Genomic DNA, 14,888 nt, shown 5'->3' with positions numbered 1-14,888 from the left:
AGGCTTCCGCGATGCGGACGAGAAGTTTCTACCTAAGGACATCACGGTTGTCGCGATTGACGCAGCGATCGTCGACCATTGGATTATAACGGCTCCGTATCCGTTTGGAGCATTATCTAAAAAAGTAAGACGGCAAAACACATGGCTAACGCGAAATCACCACGGCATCGAATGGTTCGACGGCGAAGCTAATTTAAAATATTTTACGTTGCGTTTACGAGAAATTATAAGATACTCGAGGCACATATACGTCAGAGGCAGCGAAAAAGCATATTACTTACGGAATCTACTTTCCAGAGAGATATATAATTTAGAAGATATCTCTCCAGCAATCAAAAATCTAACGGCGGAGGGAGAGTACGGACAATATTGCACGCATCACGGATTTAGAAAAATTTTTCATTGCGCATTACATAACGCTTACAAATTAAAGCGCTGGCTAGTGGAGCAAAATAATAACGCCAGTAGTGATATTCTCAGTGTTAGCTAACCCACTAGTTGTAGTTCTCTCGAAAATTTTTAATTGAGCAGTGACGACGACAACGACAACAGCGGACACGTAAGCGAGAAAACCTGCTACGGTAAAAATTACTTTGTTAGCAGCGTAAATGTTAACCCTGTTCTAACTCATAATATAAAAACTTGAGCGGATAGTATAACAGAAACGAAAGATTTGTCAAGCGTCGAGCAGTCAATTGAGAAAGAAGAAAAAGAAGAAGAAGAAGAAGAAGAAAGATTTACAGGGGGCAAATCGTCGTCGTGCATAAACGTTACAGCGGGAGAAGTAAAAACTGAAGTTATTCAAATAATACCAGGATCCGTGCGTTCATCTTTGCGTCAAAAAAATGAACACTTGCAAAATTCTACGGGCATTGCGTCATATCGATGTCAAGCATGCGGAAGTTTATTCCGACAGAGTTCCAAGGGTGTGGACGAGGTCGACGGCTATCGTCGCTAATACAGACGCTCATAATAGACCAGGTGAACATTGGGTTGCCTTCTTCCTCGACGAACATGGAACAGGCACCTACTTTGATAGCTACGGACTACCTCCTCTGGAACCAGGATTTCTCCTTCGACTTCGACGAAACTCCGTCATCCATCGATGGAATAACCGTCAACTACAAGGACTTTTTTCACAAACTTGCGGACATTATAGCTGTGTATTTCTTTACTTTATGTCTATCGGATACGATCTTAATCAATTTCTTACTCTTTTTACCGAAAATTGTACACGCAACGACAGATTAATCGTACATTTATTTCAAAAAATTTTTTTTCCGCTAAAATAAAAACGTAATTTTTAATTCTAATATTATATTCAATTCAATAATTTTTTAATAACATATTTCTATGTAACGCTTTTAACTTTTATGTAACATCCATTTATATGAAGAATTAGTAATAATAAACTTTGTGTGAAACTTTTTACTTAATATTTTATATTTTTCCTACATTCTCTATCCTTTACCTTATAGCAAAATAAAAATTCGATCTCTTTTACTTCAAATTGTTCAATATATTTTTTTCTCTATCTTGTCCCTGTATATCAGAATTTCAAAAAAATTTTTTTCCGTTAAAATAAAAACGTAATTTCTAGTTCTAATATTATATTCAATTCGATAATTTTTTAATAACATATTTCTATGTAACGCTTTTAACTTTTATGTAACATCCTGAATTAGTAATAATAATAAACTTTGTGCGAAACTTTTTACTTAATACTTTATATTTTAATATTTTATATTTTTCCTACGTTCTCTATCCTTTACCTCATAGCGAAATAAAAATTCGATCTCTTTTACTTCAAATTGTTCACTATATTTTTTTCTCTATCCTGTCCCTGTATATCAGAAATAATTTTATTTTATTATTTCAGCAATCGATATCGCGTATACAGCAAGCAAAATCGCGGTCAGACGTTAGAAGATGCGTTTGTAATTTTTGTATATCTTGTTTTCTTTGTTTTCTTTGTTTCCTTTGTTACGCCTAGTAAGCTATCAGTGCGAGTCTATATTTTTTTTTTGCTAATCTTTTTCATCGCTGTCACTCCGACGACCCTTCTTCTCTTCCTCGCGTAAGAGAGTTCGAAGAGCGAGCTGCATAATCGCCCTCCACGTGGCCTCGGTATACCACGACTCGCCATTTTGTCGGCTTTTTCCAAAACCCGCCTACTCTTCCTCTACCCTTCCAAAATAAAAATCACCTAATCAGAGTGCCGGCAAGTATAGGTAGAGCCTATCAGACGCCGAAGACTAATGCCCCCGATTAAAAATAAACCAATCTCCGATCAAAAAATTCTGTTTAGCCACACTCCCTCAAACGTCAGGACCACGTGTTCGGACTGAGTTTTGACACCTGTAACTGGGTCACCGACCCTCACAGCAGGTGCCATTGTTTGTCACACCATAAAAAACCGTCTAGCACAGCAGAGGTCACCATAAAAAACCGTCTGGCACAGCAGAGGTCACCATAAAAAACCGTCTGGCACAGCAGAGGTCACCATAAAAAACCGTCTGGCACAGCAGGGGGCCGGCCGAGGAGTGGGGGTTTGTTTTGACGGCCTATAGTGGCCCACTTACTACTTCTTCTAATAATGATAATATGCTCTCGCGTCTTCAAGATATTATTCAGACTGAGTTCTCTAAATTTCGGAAGAAGATTAAAGAAACGTACCGATCTGACTTGGAGAAAATTAGAGCTGATATTCAACAGCTGTCTGACAGGCTCGACCAAATTCAAAACATAACGGCTGAGTTTCCATCTTCTTCCTCAACAACATTGGAAGAGAGTATTATCGAAGAACTTGCTGACAGAGAGAGGAGGTCTTGTAATCTCATTTTTTATAAGTTGGATGAACCGGTTTCTAATCAAGAAATTGCGCATAATGATAACAATATGGTTTGTGATATTTTGAAATCTGTCACTCCAAATACCACAGCGAATATCACGACCTTAAGACTGGGTAAAAAACAGCAACATACTGTAAGGCCTATTCGAGTTACTTTAAAATATAAACTTGATGTAATAGCAGTATTACGAAATAAAGCGAAATATATTGGTCCTGTAAAAATTTATCAGGATCAAACACCTAAACAAAGAAAATATCTCAAGAATCTTCAGCTTTGAAGATTTGAAACAACAGAAAGACGCAAATAATCATGGAAAATCTATCCGATTCATACATGGTATTCCAAGGATCGTTGAAGCATCTCAAGGAACAAAGTCAAAAAACTAACTCGTTTCCTAATCTAAACGAGTTAGTTTTTTATATAACTTATGTACCACATTAATAATAAAATAGTCTTAAAGTTCGTAGAAAAGTTGAAAAGAAAAGATTTTTGCGATTTATCAGCTTGCCAGCAGCATAAACGTATTATTAACCTCACAAAAGAAGAGGTTAACTTCACAATATTTACAAAATAGATTGACAAATAGTATTGTTAATAATACTTACATTTGCTTATTTAATCGATTTCAAATATATTTTATTTATGTAAATGTTATTTTTTCGCTTGTACAAATATTTTCAGATAAAATATTGTCAATGCATTACAAATTTCAAGAAATATATTTTCAAAAAATGGCGAGTGAATGGTTCAGTCTCAGTAAATTAAGGCTTTCAAGAGAAAGAATAGACATAAAGCAGACGCAGGTGATGACAAAGAAAATATAGAGTGAATAATGGTTCCATCTCAGTAAAATTAAAACTTTTAATAAGACGCGGGTGATGACAAAGAAAATTTAATATAATATGAAAATTGATTTTTAAATACTTTTCTTAATATAATCATATTATAGTATTTAGTAACAATAAAGCTGTTAAAAATGTATAATATTAAAAAGTGCAGTGCGTACAAATGATAAAGTTAATAAGTTTCACTCCATATTATATTTTATATTGTACGTGTATATTGATATCAACATGACATTGTGTAATTATCATTTATCTTTGAAATTTTATTTTATTCTTCTTTTTTCAAGTATATGTTAAATATTTATAAAAAATAAATTTATACTAATTACTGTAACATTAATACAAGATTTTAATAAATGTTTATATGTATTCCTAATTTCTGTTATATGTGTAATATCTGAAAAAATAAATATAAAATATTTTTAAAAAATAAAATAACAGCATAAGAATAAACCTCCAAATGTTATACCTATGAATTTTTAATAAGCATACAATGTGAATATACATTAGCATAACATATATTTCAAATGCATATATAACAAAGTGTAAATGCGTTGAATATATATTTTGCTTATATGTAAGACGAACAATAAAAAAAATATTAGGAATAATTATTAAATATTAGAAAAATAATTTAATATATTATTGTTACATATGAATAAAATATATGTTACAAATTTATATAGTTATGTATTTGAAATGTATATGTAATCTATATCTGAATATATATTTGTTATGTAGTATAGTGGCAACATTATGTAACATATATATAACATTTAAAGTACAGTGATATATATCTCTGATATATCAGAGAAGTACTTTTGTTGCTGACATTTAGTAGTACATGTAACATACATGTACTTTACTTATTATGTAACTTACTATGTTACTTGTGATATATAATGTTATAACTCTGAGATATATATATATTACATCTTTGTGTTTGCTAGGTATCTAATAAATCCATATTTATTTCCGCATTTTTTTCTTCAATATGACTTCTAATTTTTTATTTTTTTTTTTTAGTCTGTCTTAATTTCTTTCAAAGTCGACATTTTCTGAATGACGTTGTTGAAAATGTCAACGGTGTTTGTATCACGTTTATATCTCTTTCTTCTAGAAAATATTGATATAATTTTATGTATTTTTTAGTTATAACATTTTCTAAGTAGCAAAATTTATTTTTTTAAAATATTGTTTTTATACATTAACTAACCTGAAGAAATTCCCTTATCTAGTAATTCTTCCAAAGAAATAATTATATATAATACTTGTATTTATACTTGTCGATGGTTCATCCATATGCATTGTATCATTAAGTACACCTGTAATATTTATAATATTATTAATTAATTTATAATATTCTTAAAATTTATAATATTATAATTATTAAATAAAATAATTGCTTATATGACAATTTAGGCTGCGTTCGGAAACTACACACTTGGTGTGGTTTCGTGATTTCAGTGGACAAATAGAGAGGATACAGTGTGTTCTCGAGTGTAGAATGTTTCCGAACGGATGCATATATTGTACGCATTTTGTGTACAAATAGATATATATACATATATATACATATATATATATATATATATATATATATATATATATTTATATATATATTTATTTATATTTTATCAAATAAAAAAGTTTTTTATCGCCAGTGATGATAAAAATTATTTATTTTTATTCATATACGACCAAACTGACTATGGTTACATAAAAGTAGATCACGACGTTTCAACCATTGATTTCGGTCCTTTTCAAGTGAGCTACAAGTATACACAAAAGATTTTTTGTTAAAAAAGTACAATTATAAAAATATATCTACTAACAAAATTATAATACCTTATAGTAAATTAAATAAATCACGCTCGCCTGAGAATTCCACAACAAAATTCCTTTCACACACATTAAAGATAGTCAAATATTAAAATAGATGTTTTACATTTAAATTAACTTTGTAGAGTGACAAGTCATATATGATAAACCAGCCGAGAAACAAAATGAGGCACCTATGTTTATTTAAAAGAGTTTTTTTCAAGTTATTATTTTGTCATATATAGGATTTAAATTTTCCGTGTCCTTATGTAAATTAATTGTATTGTCATATTTTTTAATATAAAATATTTCTCTTTTTCTCGTGTGTGCCTCACAATGCAAAACCGCTGAATTTGACCACAAAAAATCATATTCATGTTCAGTCCTAGGTTTTGCTGACCACACTATGGTTATTATTATGCAATTTTGTTATTGTGATGTTCTTTTACGCGAGTACTTAGAGGGCGTTTTGTCTATCCAATATAAGAAGCGTCACAATTTGCACAGTCAATTTTATATACAACGTTCACTTTGTTCGCATTAATTAGTTTGTCTTTTCTTGATTTTATTGGACAATTAAGTTTTTTCGGAATCGTGTACAACGCCGATAATCCACATTTATTAAGTGTGTGATTAATATCTTCATTTATATTTTTAATATACGGTAAAGTCATGTGGCGTGTAAGGTCGAAATTAGTCCGCTTTTGTTTAATTTCAGTATCACCAATATTTTTTAACATTTTTAGTTAACGTGTCGATTGATTAGAAGTGGAGGATAGCCATTATTCAACAAAATGTTTTTTACATTTTTTTATGTTGTCAGAGTGAAATCGTTGATTAGCTAATAAAATCGCTCGATCAACTAAGCCTGTGATGGTGTTGATTTTATATTTCAACGGGTGATTTGAGAAATAATATAAGAAACGACCAGAAAATGTAGATTTGCGATACCAATTTGTCCATATAGCTTTCCCTCACATTTAATAACAGTAGTATCTAAAAAATTGATCGTGATTGAACATGACTTTACCGTATATTAAAAATTTAAATGAAGATATTAATCACACACTTAATAAATGTGGATTATCGGTGTTGTACACGATTCCGAAAAAACTTAATTGTCTAATAAAATCAGGAAAAAACAAACTAATTAATGTGAACAAAACGAACGTTGTATATAAAATTGACTGTGCAAATTGTGACGCTTCTTATATTGGATAGACAAAACGCCATCTAAATACTCGCGTAAAAGAACATCAAAATAATACAAGTGTTTTGAAATTCAACAAAACACGTATTATGTGCGGAAACCGATACACGGCATCCCTATAAGAGAAGCTATTGAGAATCCATCTTAACTCTTTCCTTCTCACTCATAATCCCTCTGCTAGCGCATGCGCGGGTCACCTGCTGCGCAGCGGGAGCTGTGGGTCTTGTCATAGCGTCTCTTCTCCAGTAAGATGCTTGCTGGGATGCCGTGTATCGGCTTCCGCACATAATACGTGTTTTGTTGGAATTCAAAACACTTGTATTATGCGCTTTCGGCCAATACACAGCATCTATGAGAGACGTGTTTGGTATCTGCTGGTGACCACCTCAACGCTATGTGATGCTAAAAAAAGAGTTAGGAAAGGAGTAGATAAGTCTATACATTGAGAAAAAAGTAATTATTGTTTATTGCAAACTCCTAGACCTAACAAAAATAGTACTTTGAAAGAAAAATAAATGCTTCTTTTTTTATATTAGTGAAAAGCTATTAAATATTGGACTAAAACTTGCACTGCTTTGGTTCGTACTTAATATCTCTCTGCAATGTTTTCTAAGGGTCTCTACGCATCTCCAGTTTCCTCTGTCTAATATGTCCTAAACTGGCAGGTCGTCCAGCCAGTCACGGAAAGCTACTGCCGCTCGAACACTTCCTAGAGCAGAGTCTATTCCTACTTCCTAATGCGAACAAAACAGAATCCAGCAATCGTTGTCCTAGAAGCTACTTTGACTAGGCCTATGGTGATGAAAAGTTTATCTAGTCCTGTATTTGCTCGTCTCTCCTCTGATTTCTTAAGCAGAGCTCTGATCCAAGTGATTGGACACAGCCAAATGTTAGAAAGTCTTGATAGCTTTCATCCTGACGGTCTGAAATGCCCTCGATCGGTCATTGAGCCGAAAGCCGGCCATAGAATTATCGTATCTCCGAGATTTGTTAAGAAGTTCTTTGATATCTTTAATAGAATAAGATCATCACAGGATGCGACATCCTGAGACCAGCAAAGGTAAAACCGCTGTTCTTCTCGAGACCTCAAAAAAGGATAGAAAGATAGGTTCTGCGTTCCTAAGCTCAACCAGTCCAGTAGTCATTGAACGTCTCAGATCTCTCCTCTCCTTGGGTTTCTCTAGGGAAATTGTTTTCAAGACCTGGCCTACTAAAAAGTCTGATGAAAGGGGTAAAGTCAATCTCCCAGTGCAGAAAGTGGTAACTGCTGACATATAAACTAGAATGGTCCTGTGAGCAAATTTCTTTGCGATGAAAAGATTTGCCAAAAATCTTCTCAAGTCCCCTACCTTGTGGATTTTCGGGATCAATGTTGTTGTCTTTGCACCAGTCAATCCATCTCGGGATGGGAGCTTTATATGTCTCCAGCGTAGATAGGCACCAGCTTTTGGTAACCAGCATCTTTTCAGAGGACCAATCCTGAACTAGGTATCCCCACATCCAATCTTCTACACTTGGAGACCAAGACGATCCACCTCCGGGGGAGACTGTTGTGTTGTCACATCTATTAAGACCTCCTCTAGCCTCTCGATGGTCACCAGAGGTTCATTGCTCCTTCTTTCTAAATCTGACGTCCAGAATGTCTTCTACCACCTAGATGCCACGATCAATACCTGTCCCTTGCATTTGTTTAAGTGGGCTAAGACTCTAGGTATCAGGCTGAGTGATGGAAACACCCATTCCAGCTTGCATTTCCATGGACGACTGAATGCGTCTATGAAGTAAGCGCACTAATCTCTCGAATCTCTGGATACATAGCGCTCGACTACTGCTGATTCTGCTGATGCAAAGAAGTCGATGTCTGGCATGCCCCACTTTTCGAAGATCTGGTTTGTAGCTTCTGGAAGGAGATGCCACTCCGGCAGAGCCTTCCTCCTAAAAAGACGATGCAATGCTGTTATATCTCCCCGGGAGGTAGGTCGCAGATAGCTCTATCTGGAGGCTGTCCACTAATCTTAGTAATTGGAAGGTGGAGATTGAGAAGATCTAGAGACCTCGTGCTTCCTTCCTTCTGGATATAGGCCACTAGCAATTGTCCGTTTGTAAGAGGATGTGGGCTTCTCGGAGAGTCTGCGCCTCTTGTTTTATTGACGCATAGACCGCATACATTTCCTTGCAATTTGAGTGCCACCACTTCTGTTCTGTTGACTATCTTCCTGAGAGAAGGGTGCCATTTAATTGGACTCCCAATTCTGTGTCTGCCGCATCTGTGGTTAGAAAATGCGTGATCTCTCTCTTGTGGAGGTAGAGGTCGTAGCTTTGCCCTACCACTGCAGTTCTGCTCTGGGAATCAACCGACTTTCCCTTCCTCTCCTCTGTCTGAAGGTCATGCAGAATTTTTGGAGATGGCGGTAGTGAAGCCGATCTCTGTGAATGACAAAATTGGCGAAGTTAAGAAGACCCAAAAAGCATTGTACCTGTTTTAATGTAACCCTGCTCCAGGAGTGAATGTCCGTGACAAGCGTGATCTTTTGCGTTTTTTTGTCCGGGAGACGGATAAGGTTTTTGCAAGTATTTCAGATCACTCCCGAAAATTCTATCTCCTGACCTGGAGTCATCACACATTTGGTGTGATTGACATGCCAGCCTAGAGATTCCAAAAGGCTTACTGCTTCCCTCGTCTGGGAGTCCAACCTGTCTCTGTTTTGAATGGCCAGGAGAAAGTCGTCTAGGTAAATGATTACCCTCATATCTTGCGAGCGAAGGGTCTCTGCAACCCAGTTTGTTATAACCGCAAAGGTATGAGGGGCAGATGAGAAGCCAAAGGGCAAGCTCGTCATCTGAAGAAGCTTCTTATCGTATACGAGACGGAGGAGCTGTTGATGATTCTTGACGATCGGTACACGGAAGTATGCCTGTGCTATGTCGATCCTGGTCATATAATTGTTGTCTTGCAAAAATTCTGGAATCTTGTAATGTAAGATTAACTGAAATTTTCTTATCCTAACGTGAGCATTAAGACTTCTTGTCAGATTGAAAATGGGCCTCATGCTCCCGCTGCTCTTCTTTATTAGAAACATTCTTGATATAAAACTTGGACCTTCTCTCTCGGGGCGTATCAATATTCCCTGCTGTTTTAAAAGAGCTATTTGTTCTGACATCTGCGGTGATGGACTTGTGATAAACCGAGAGAGTCTCCAATCTCTGATCATGCAAAGCTTTGAGACTAATGAGATTCTGGTTTCTGTAATTAATCTTAAAACATGCGGAGGTACTCTTAATTTCTTCCATCTTTCTTGGAAGGTTAGCAGTTGACCCCCTGAAAAGTTTCAAACTGTTACATAGTCATTTACCTGTCTTCTTCCGGGGCAAATCCTCAGATCTAACTCTGGACTCTCTTTTAATTCCACTCTTGACCCTGAAGGGAATCCGCTACGTGTTGAATACCTCCTTCGAGTTTTGGAATGTTCTGCTCGTGCGAAAGGAATGGTTGGATCTCGGTTGTATGGTGTCCTTTCTGGTCGAAGGCTTCTTGTTCGATAAGTATGTGGGAAAGTTCAGCCATATCTGTGAATCTTCCAATGATTGAATTAATGCTTAAATATTTTCTTTCTCAAAAAGATATTCCGTGCTTGGAGAATCTTCCGCAGTGCTGACTGAGTGATCTTAATTAGAAGCTCTCCCAAAAGTCATTCTCTTCTTCCTTCAATAGCTTCGGCTCTCTTTCCACAAATAATCTGTAGAATCTGATCTGACGTTTTAGATATCTGAGAACCTGGTCTGAAAACTGAAGACAATCTGTCAAATAATGCCTCAGGGGATAAGCTCGTTGGGTTCGTAAAAGCCCAGTCTCGATACTCTGGAGCTCGCTTTATAATAATTCTATCTGTTTTAGGACTGCATTGCAAAGGCCTGCTAAAACTGGTCTACTGGTAATAATAAATCTTTTTTCCTATCTAAGTGACATAATTCTTCATTTACCCTGAAGATCATCACATCCCAGAGATGTTGGAAAGGATCTAAGAGCTTTTGAACATCTAACATCCTTCCAGTCTGCAGACCCAAATCGCTGTAATCCGTTATGTATCTCCAGTCAATCTTTATTCGTTAGACGGAGACGTCTCTTCTTGTCCACGTCGGTCTTGAGAGACCCAAAGTCCAAATTTTTTTGTGTCGAGACTTGTTTTCGGTTTTTCCAAAAAGGCTTGATTGGTTCCCACAGGTGTACTTACTGGCATAGCGGCCGGTTTTTGCCATAATAAAGATGTTAAGAAGTTAACCTGGTTCTACAGAGATTCTAAAAATGGGTTGGTTTAGTAATTGTGAAGTCTCTTTCATGGAGAACTTGAGTTCTCCTTGTCAGAGTCGTCCTCGTAATCTACCAGATTAAAATATCCTTTTTTTAGTTCCTGACGTCTGACCTGCTCGTTTGGACTCTTTTCACTGCTTCGCCTATCGTCTGAATCACTATCGCTTATTTCCCTGTCACGCTGGCTTAAGCAAGCCTGTGATTCTTCCGAACCCGACATTCTTCCTTGTAGAACAAAACGCGCACGACTTTATAATTTATGGAAAACTCAATTTGTAATTAATTGTAATTAATTTGTCGGAAAACAAATTGCGTGTTAATATGGCAGAAAAACTCAACGCTATGACAAGAGACGCAGCTCCCGCTGCGCAGCAGGTGACCCACGCATGCGCTAACAGAGGGGTGAGAAAAGAAGAGTTAAGGCGGATTCTTAATAGCTTCTCTCATGTGGCGCCTTTCCATCTGGACAAACGTGGACGGACAGTTTACAAACGTACCAGCGCCATTATACACTTCATCTCTATATCCCTAAATGTACTACTCACTTCCTCACGTACCGTTGTTTAGAGCAGACACAGTATTATACCAAAGACTGATACCATTGTTAGTTGTATACTATTGTTATAAAATATATTTTTACTTTGTGACGTGACGCTTTTGGAGCGCCGTCACAAGGGCGAAAAGCCCGATCGGGTAGGCCGCGGAGATCTGGAGCGCCCCTTACTTCGGGGAGGGTGTGATCCGTCGTTTTTCGTATTCCGTTTTACCGTATTTTTTTGCGAGAATCGCCGTTGCACGCAGCATTGGCCTGTCGATGCGCGTGCGACACGATTTGTAGGTAGAGCGACAAGGACGGCTCGAGAGAGCGGCCGGAGAGAGACATGTGAAGCAAGAGAGAGAGAGGGAGGATGCCGGAGTGCCGCAGCAAGAGAGAGAAGGAGGATGCCGGCATACCGCAGCGCAAAAGAAGGATGGAGCGAGCGTAGAAGAGAGAGAGCGCGGGACCTCGCGCAGTTAAGTATCAAGTCTCCGTAATTTATTTTGATATATCTCGCGCAGAATCTAGGCGTTGAAACATTATAGATACCGAGAGGACTCCGGGAGCCAAGTAAACCACAGGGCCGATCCTGAAGGGGGACTACGGAGGGCCCGGCCAGCCTCCCGTTTGTTCCCGAAGGAGAGATGCCGCGGGAAGAAACCCGGAGGAAAATCCTCTCAAACAGCGATACGCTACCGGCGTGAGAATTACCTCAGCTAAAGGGGGAGGCGGGGGGAGACCTTAGGGCCCCCGCCATCGACCCTATCATCGAGGGAATGCGAAAAAGAAGGTACCAAGACGCGCGAGGCCCGGCTCTCCACTGTTCGGTGTGCCTTAGACCAGAGAAGGTGACTCCAGGACTCCAAAAGTGCGACCCGAGGACTCGACTTCACCGCCAGAAACTGTAAGCCGCCTCTCGAGTAGTCGTAAATCCGTGTTGGTTGGTACCGTAGATATTGATCGTGTATCGTAATTACCGTGAGTACCGCACTCTCTCATTTTTCGTATCGTTTTGTGTGTGAGAGAGCGGACTCTCTCTTTTCGTTTTTTGGAGTATCGTATCGCGGGGCCAGCCGATTTTGCGTTTCGCGAGCCGAGCCCTCTCCGAAAAGTGCCGCCGACAGTCTATCGTTTCGAAAATAATTATTATAAATTCGGGTTACCGAAATATTCAGAGTCACGTTTTTTATAGGCTCAATTATTAGATTTTCGGAATTTGCGTGTAGCCGTCTCCGCGAGTTTGTTAACTATTTCATTGTTCTCGACTCGGCGAGAGAGTCGTGCAAGAGAGTCACGAAATTTCCGTCATCTAATTGTTATCTTTTTTTGTGCATACCGTGCCGTGTCTCGGAGTATCGTATTGTGACCTCTGTCTATACCGCGTGCCCGCGAAAATAAGTTAGACCATCATAACGTTTACCGATTTTGTATTTGTTATTCCGTTTGTATATTATTGTCGCGAAATTATATAAAATGTTTCACCTTGTATAATTAATACTAATTTTGTAAGTCAATTCCGAAAATACCGTTATTCGCAGATCTTTATATTATATTTTTTGTTTTACTACCGTTAGTTATATATTACTGTTTGTTACATAATTATATTATCCAATTGTATGTATCCGATGTCAAATTGTAAATCCTAAGTGTCAAATATATATATCTGTCAAATTCTAACACCACGTGTATGTCTCTCTATACCTCTCTCTCAACCATAGACCCGTTACTCCTATAGACCCGCGACTCTGTATGAACTTTGGAGAAGTACCGTTAAGTACCGTTCACAGTAGTATCGTGGCGCGTTCACATGCGCCTAGCGCCCAACTTTACCGTGAGTTAATGAACGCCCCTAAGTGCGAATAATTAACTCTTCTGATACCGATTTTTACCGTTTTATTAGTTAAACTTGGAGAATCTTTAAATTGAACGCTCCCCTGTCCGAACTTGGCGTTTCGGCACAGGAAAAGACGTTGAAACTTATTAACAATAAACGGAATGTGTTGATTTGCCCGGTGTCCAGTGGTAGTAAATCGGCAAGTAGTGGGATAAATAATCAGATTACACGAAACCCCCACACTCATAGGGATAATGTGTATCGGCCGAAAGCGCATAACATAAAATTGCATGATAGTAACCATAGTGTGGTCAGCAAACATAGGACTGAACATAAACATGATTTTTTTGTGGTCAAATCCAGCGGTTTTGCATTGTGAAGCACACACGAGAAAAACAGAAATAGCAGAAATATTTTATATTAAAAAAATATGACAATACAATTAATTTACATAAAGACAAGGAAAATTTAAATCTTATATATGACAAAATAATAACAATAACTTGAAAAAACTTTTAAATAAACATAGATTGCTTCATTTTGTTTCTCGGCTGGTTTATCATACATGACTTGTCACTCTACAAAGTCAATTTAAATGTGAAACATCTATTTTAATATTTGACAATCTTTAATATGTGTGAAAGGAATTTTGTTGTGGAATTCTCAGGCGCTTGTGATTTATTTAATTTACTATAAGGTATTATAATTTTATTAGTAAATATACTTTTATAATTGTATTTTTTTAACAAAAAATCTTTTGTGTATACTTGTAGCTTACTCAAAAAGGATTGAAATCAATGGTTGAAACGTCGTGATCTACTTTTATGTAACCATAGCCAGTTTGGTCGTATATGAATAAAAATAAATAATTAATTAATAATATTATAAATATTACAAGTGTACTTAATGATACAATGCATAAGGATAAAGCATCGACAAGTACAAATATAAGTATTACATTTATTTCTTTGGAAGATTAATTACTAGATAAGGGAAAAGCAATTTCTTCAGGTTAGTTAATATATAAAAACAATAATGAGATAAATTATTTCGACCAAAAACTAACTAATTCTTTCATTAAAAATAAATGAACACTACGTTTCGACCAACATTGTGGTCCTTATCAAGTGCTAAAATACAAAAATACATAAGTTGGCAAGCGAAATTATTTTTACATTAACAAAAAATCGATATATCGTACATACTTATTTTTATTCCGCAATTACATCAATCAAAAATGGAAACGTAAAAATTCACCTGTCATGTTAACAACTCTGTTAGCTGCTGATGACAAAGTATTATATTTTTAAATCATTTGAATAATAATAATAATATAAATATGATATTTAAAAACGGCCAATAGAGCACAAGCGCGAAAAATGAATTCTTCGGAACTGTATCTCTTGGTTTGAGATTACTAAGTTTCATATATAAATTAATCTCGAACTTACATATGGAGAAATAGGCGAGAAAAATATA

The 14,888-nt window shown here is 36.6% G+C and overlaps 1 protein-coding gene, 1 long non-coding RNA gene and 1 pseudogene across 2 annotated transcripts; all 3 read right to left on the bottom strand.

The window, feature by feature from the left end:
- Window positions 1-7,319: 7,319 nt before the first annotated feature.
- LOC146723805 (uncharacterized) lies at window positions 7,320-8,669 on the bottom strand (annotated as a pseudogene).
- Window positions 8,670-9,304: 635 nt separating this feature from the next.
- LOC146723804 (uncharacterized) lies at window positions 9,305-9,778 on the bottom strand. Its single transcript, XM_085481031.1, has one exon. The coding sequence runs from the start codon at window positions 9,776-9,778 to the stop codon at window positions 9,305-9,307; it is 474 nt and encodes a 157-aa protein (XP_085337157.1).
- Window positions 9,779-9,992: 214 nt separating this feature from the next.
- On the bottom strand, window positions 9,993-10,986 carry LOC146723803 (uncharacterized). The gene is made up of 2 exons (XR_014924348.1): window positions 10,710-10,986; window positions 9,993-10,515 (listed from the first exon to the last, which is right to left on the bottom strand). It is a non-coding gene; the product is annotated as an uncharacterized LOC146723803 (long non-coding RNA).
- Between the last annotated feature and the right edge of the window lie 3,902 nt (window positions 10,987-14,888).

Source organism: Nylanderia fulva, unplaced genomic scaffold (genome assembly GCF_048542155.1).
Source record: "Nylanderia fulva isolate GAGA-0341 unplaced genomic scaffold, ASM4854215v1 Scaffold167, whole genome shotgun sequence".
Taxonomy (NCBI): domain Eukaryota; kingdom Metazoa; phylum Arthropoda; class Insecta; order Hymenoptera; family Formicidae; genus Nylanderia; species Nylanderia fulva.
Note: the sequence above shows the minus strand (reverse complement) of the source record. Positions and strands in the feature narration are given on the sequence as shown.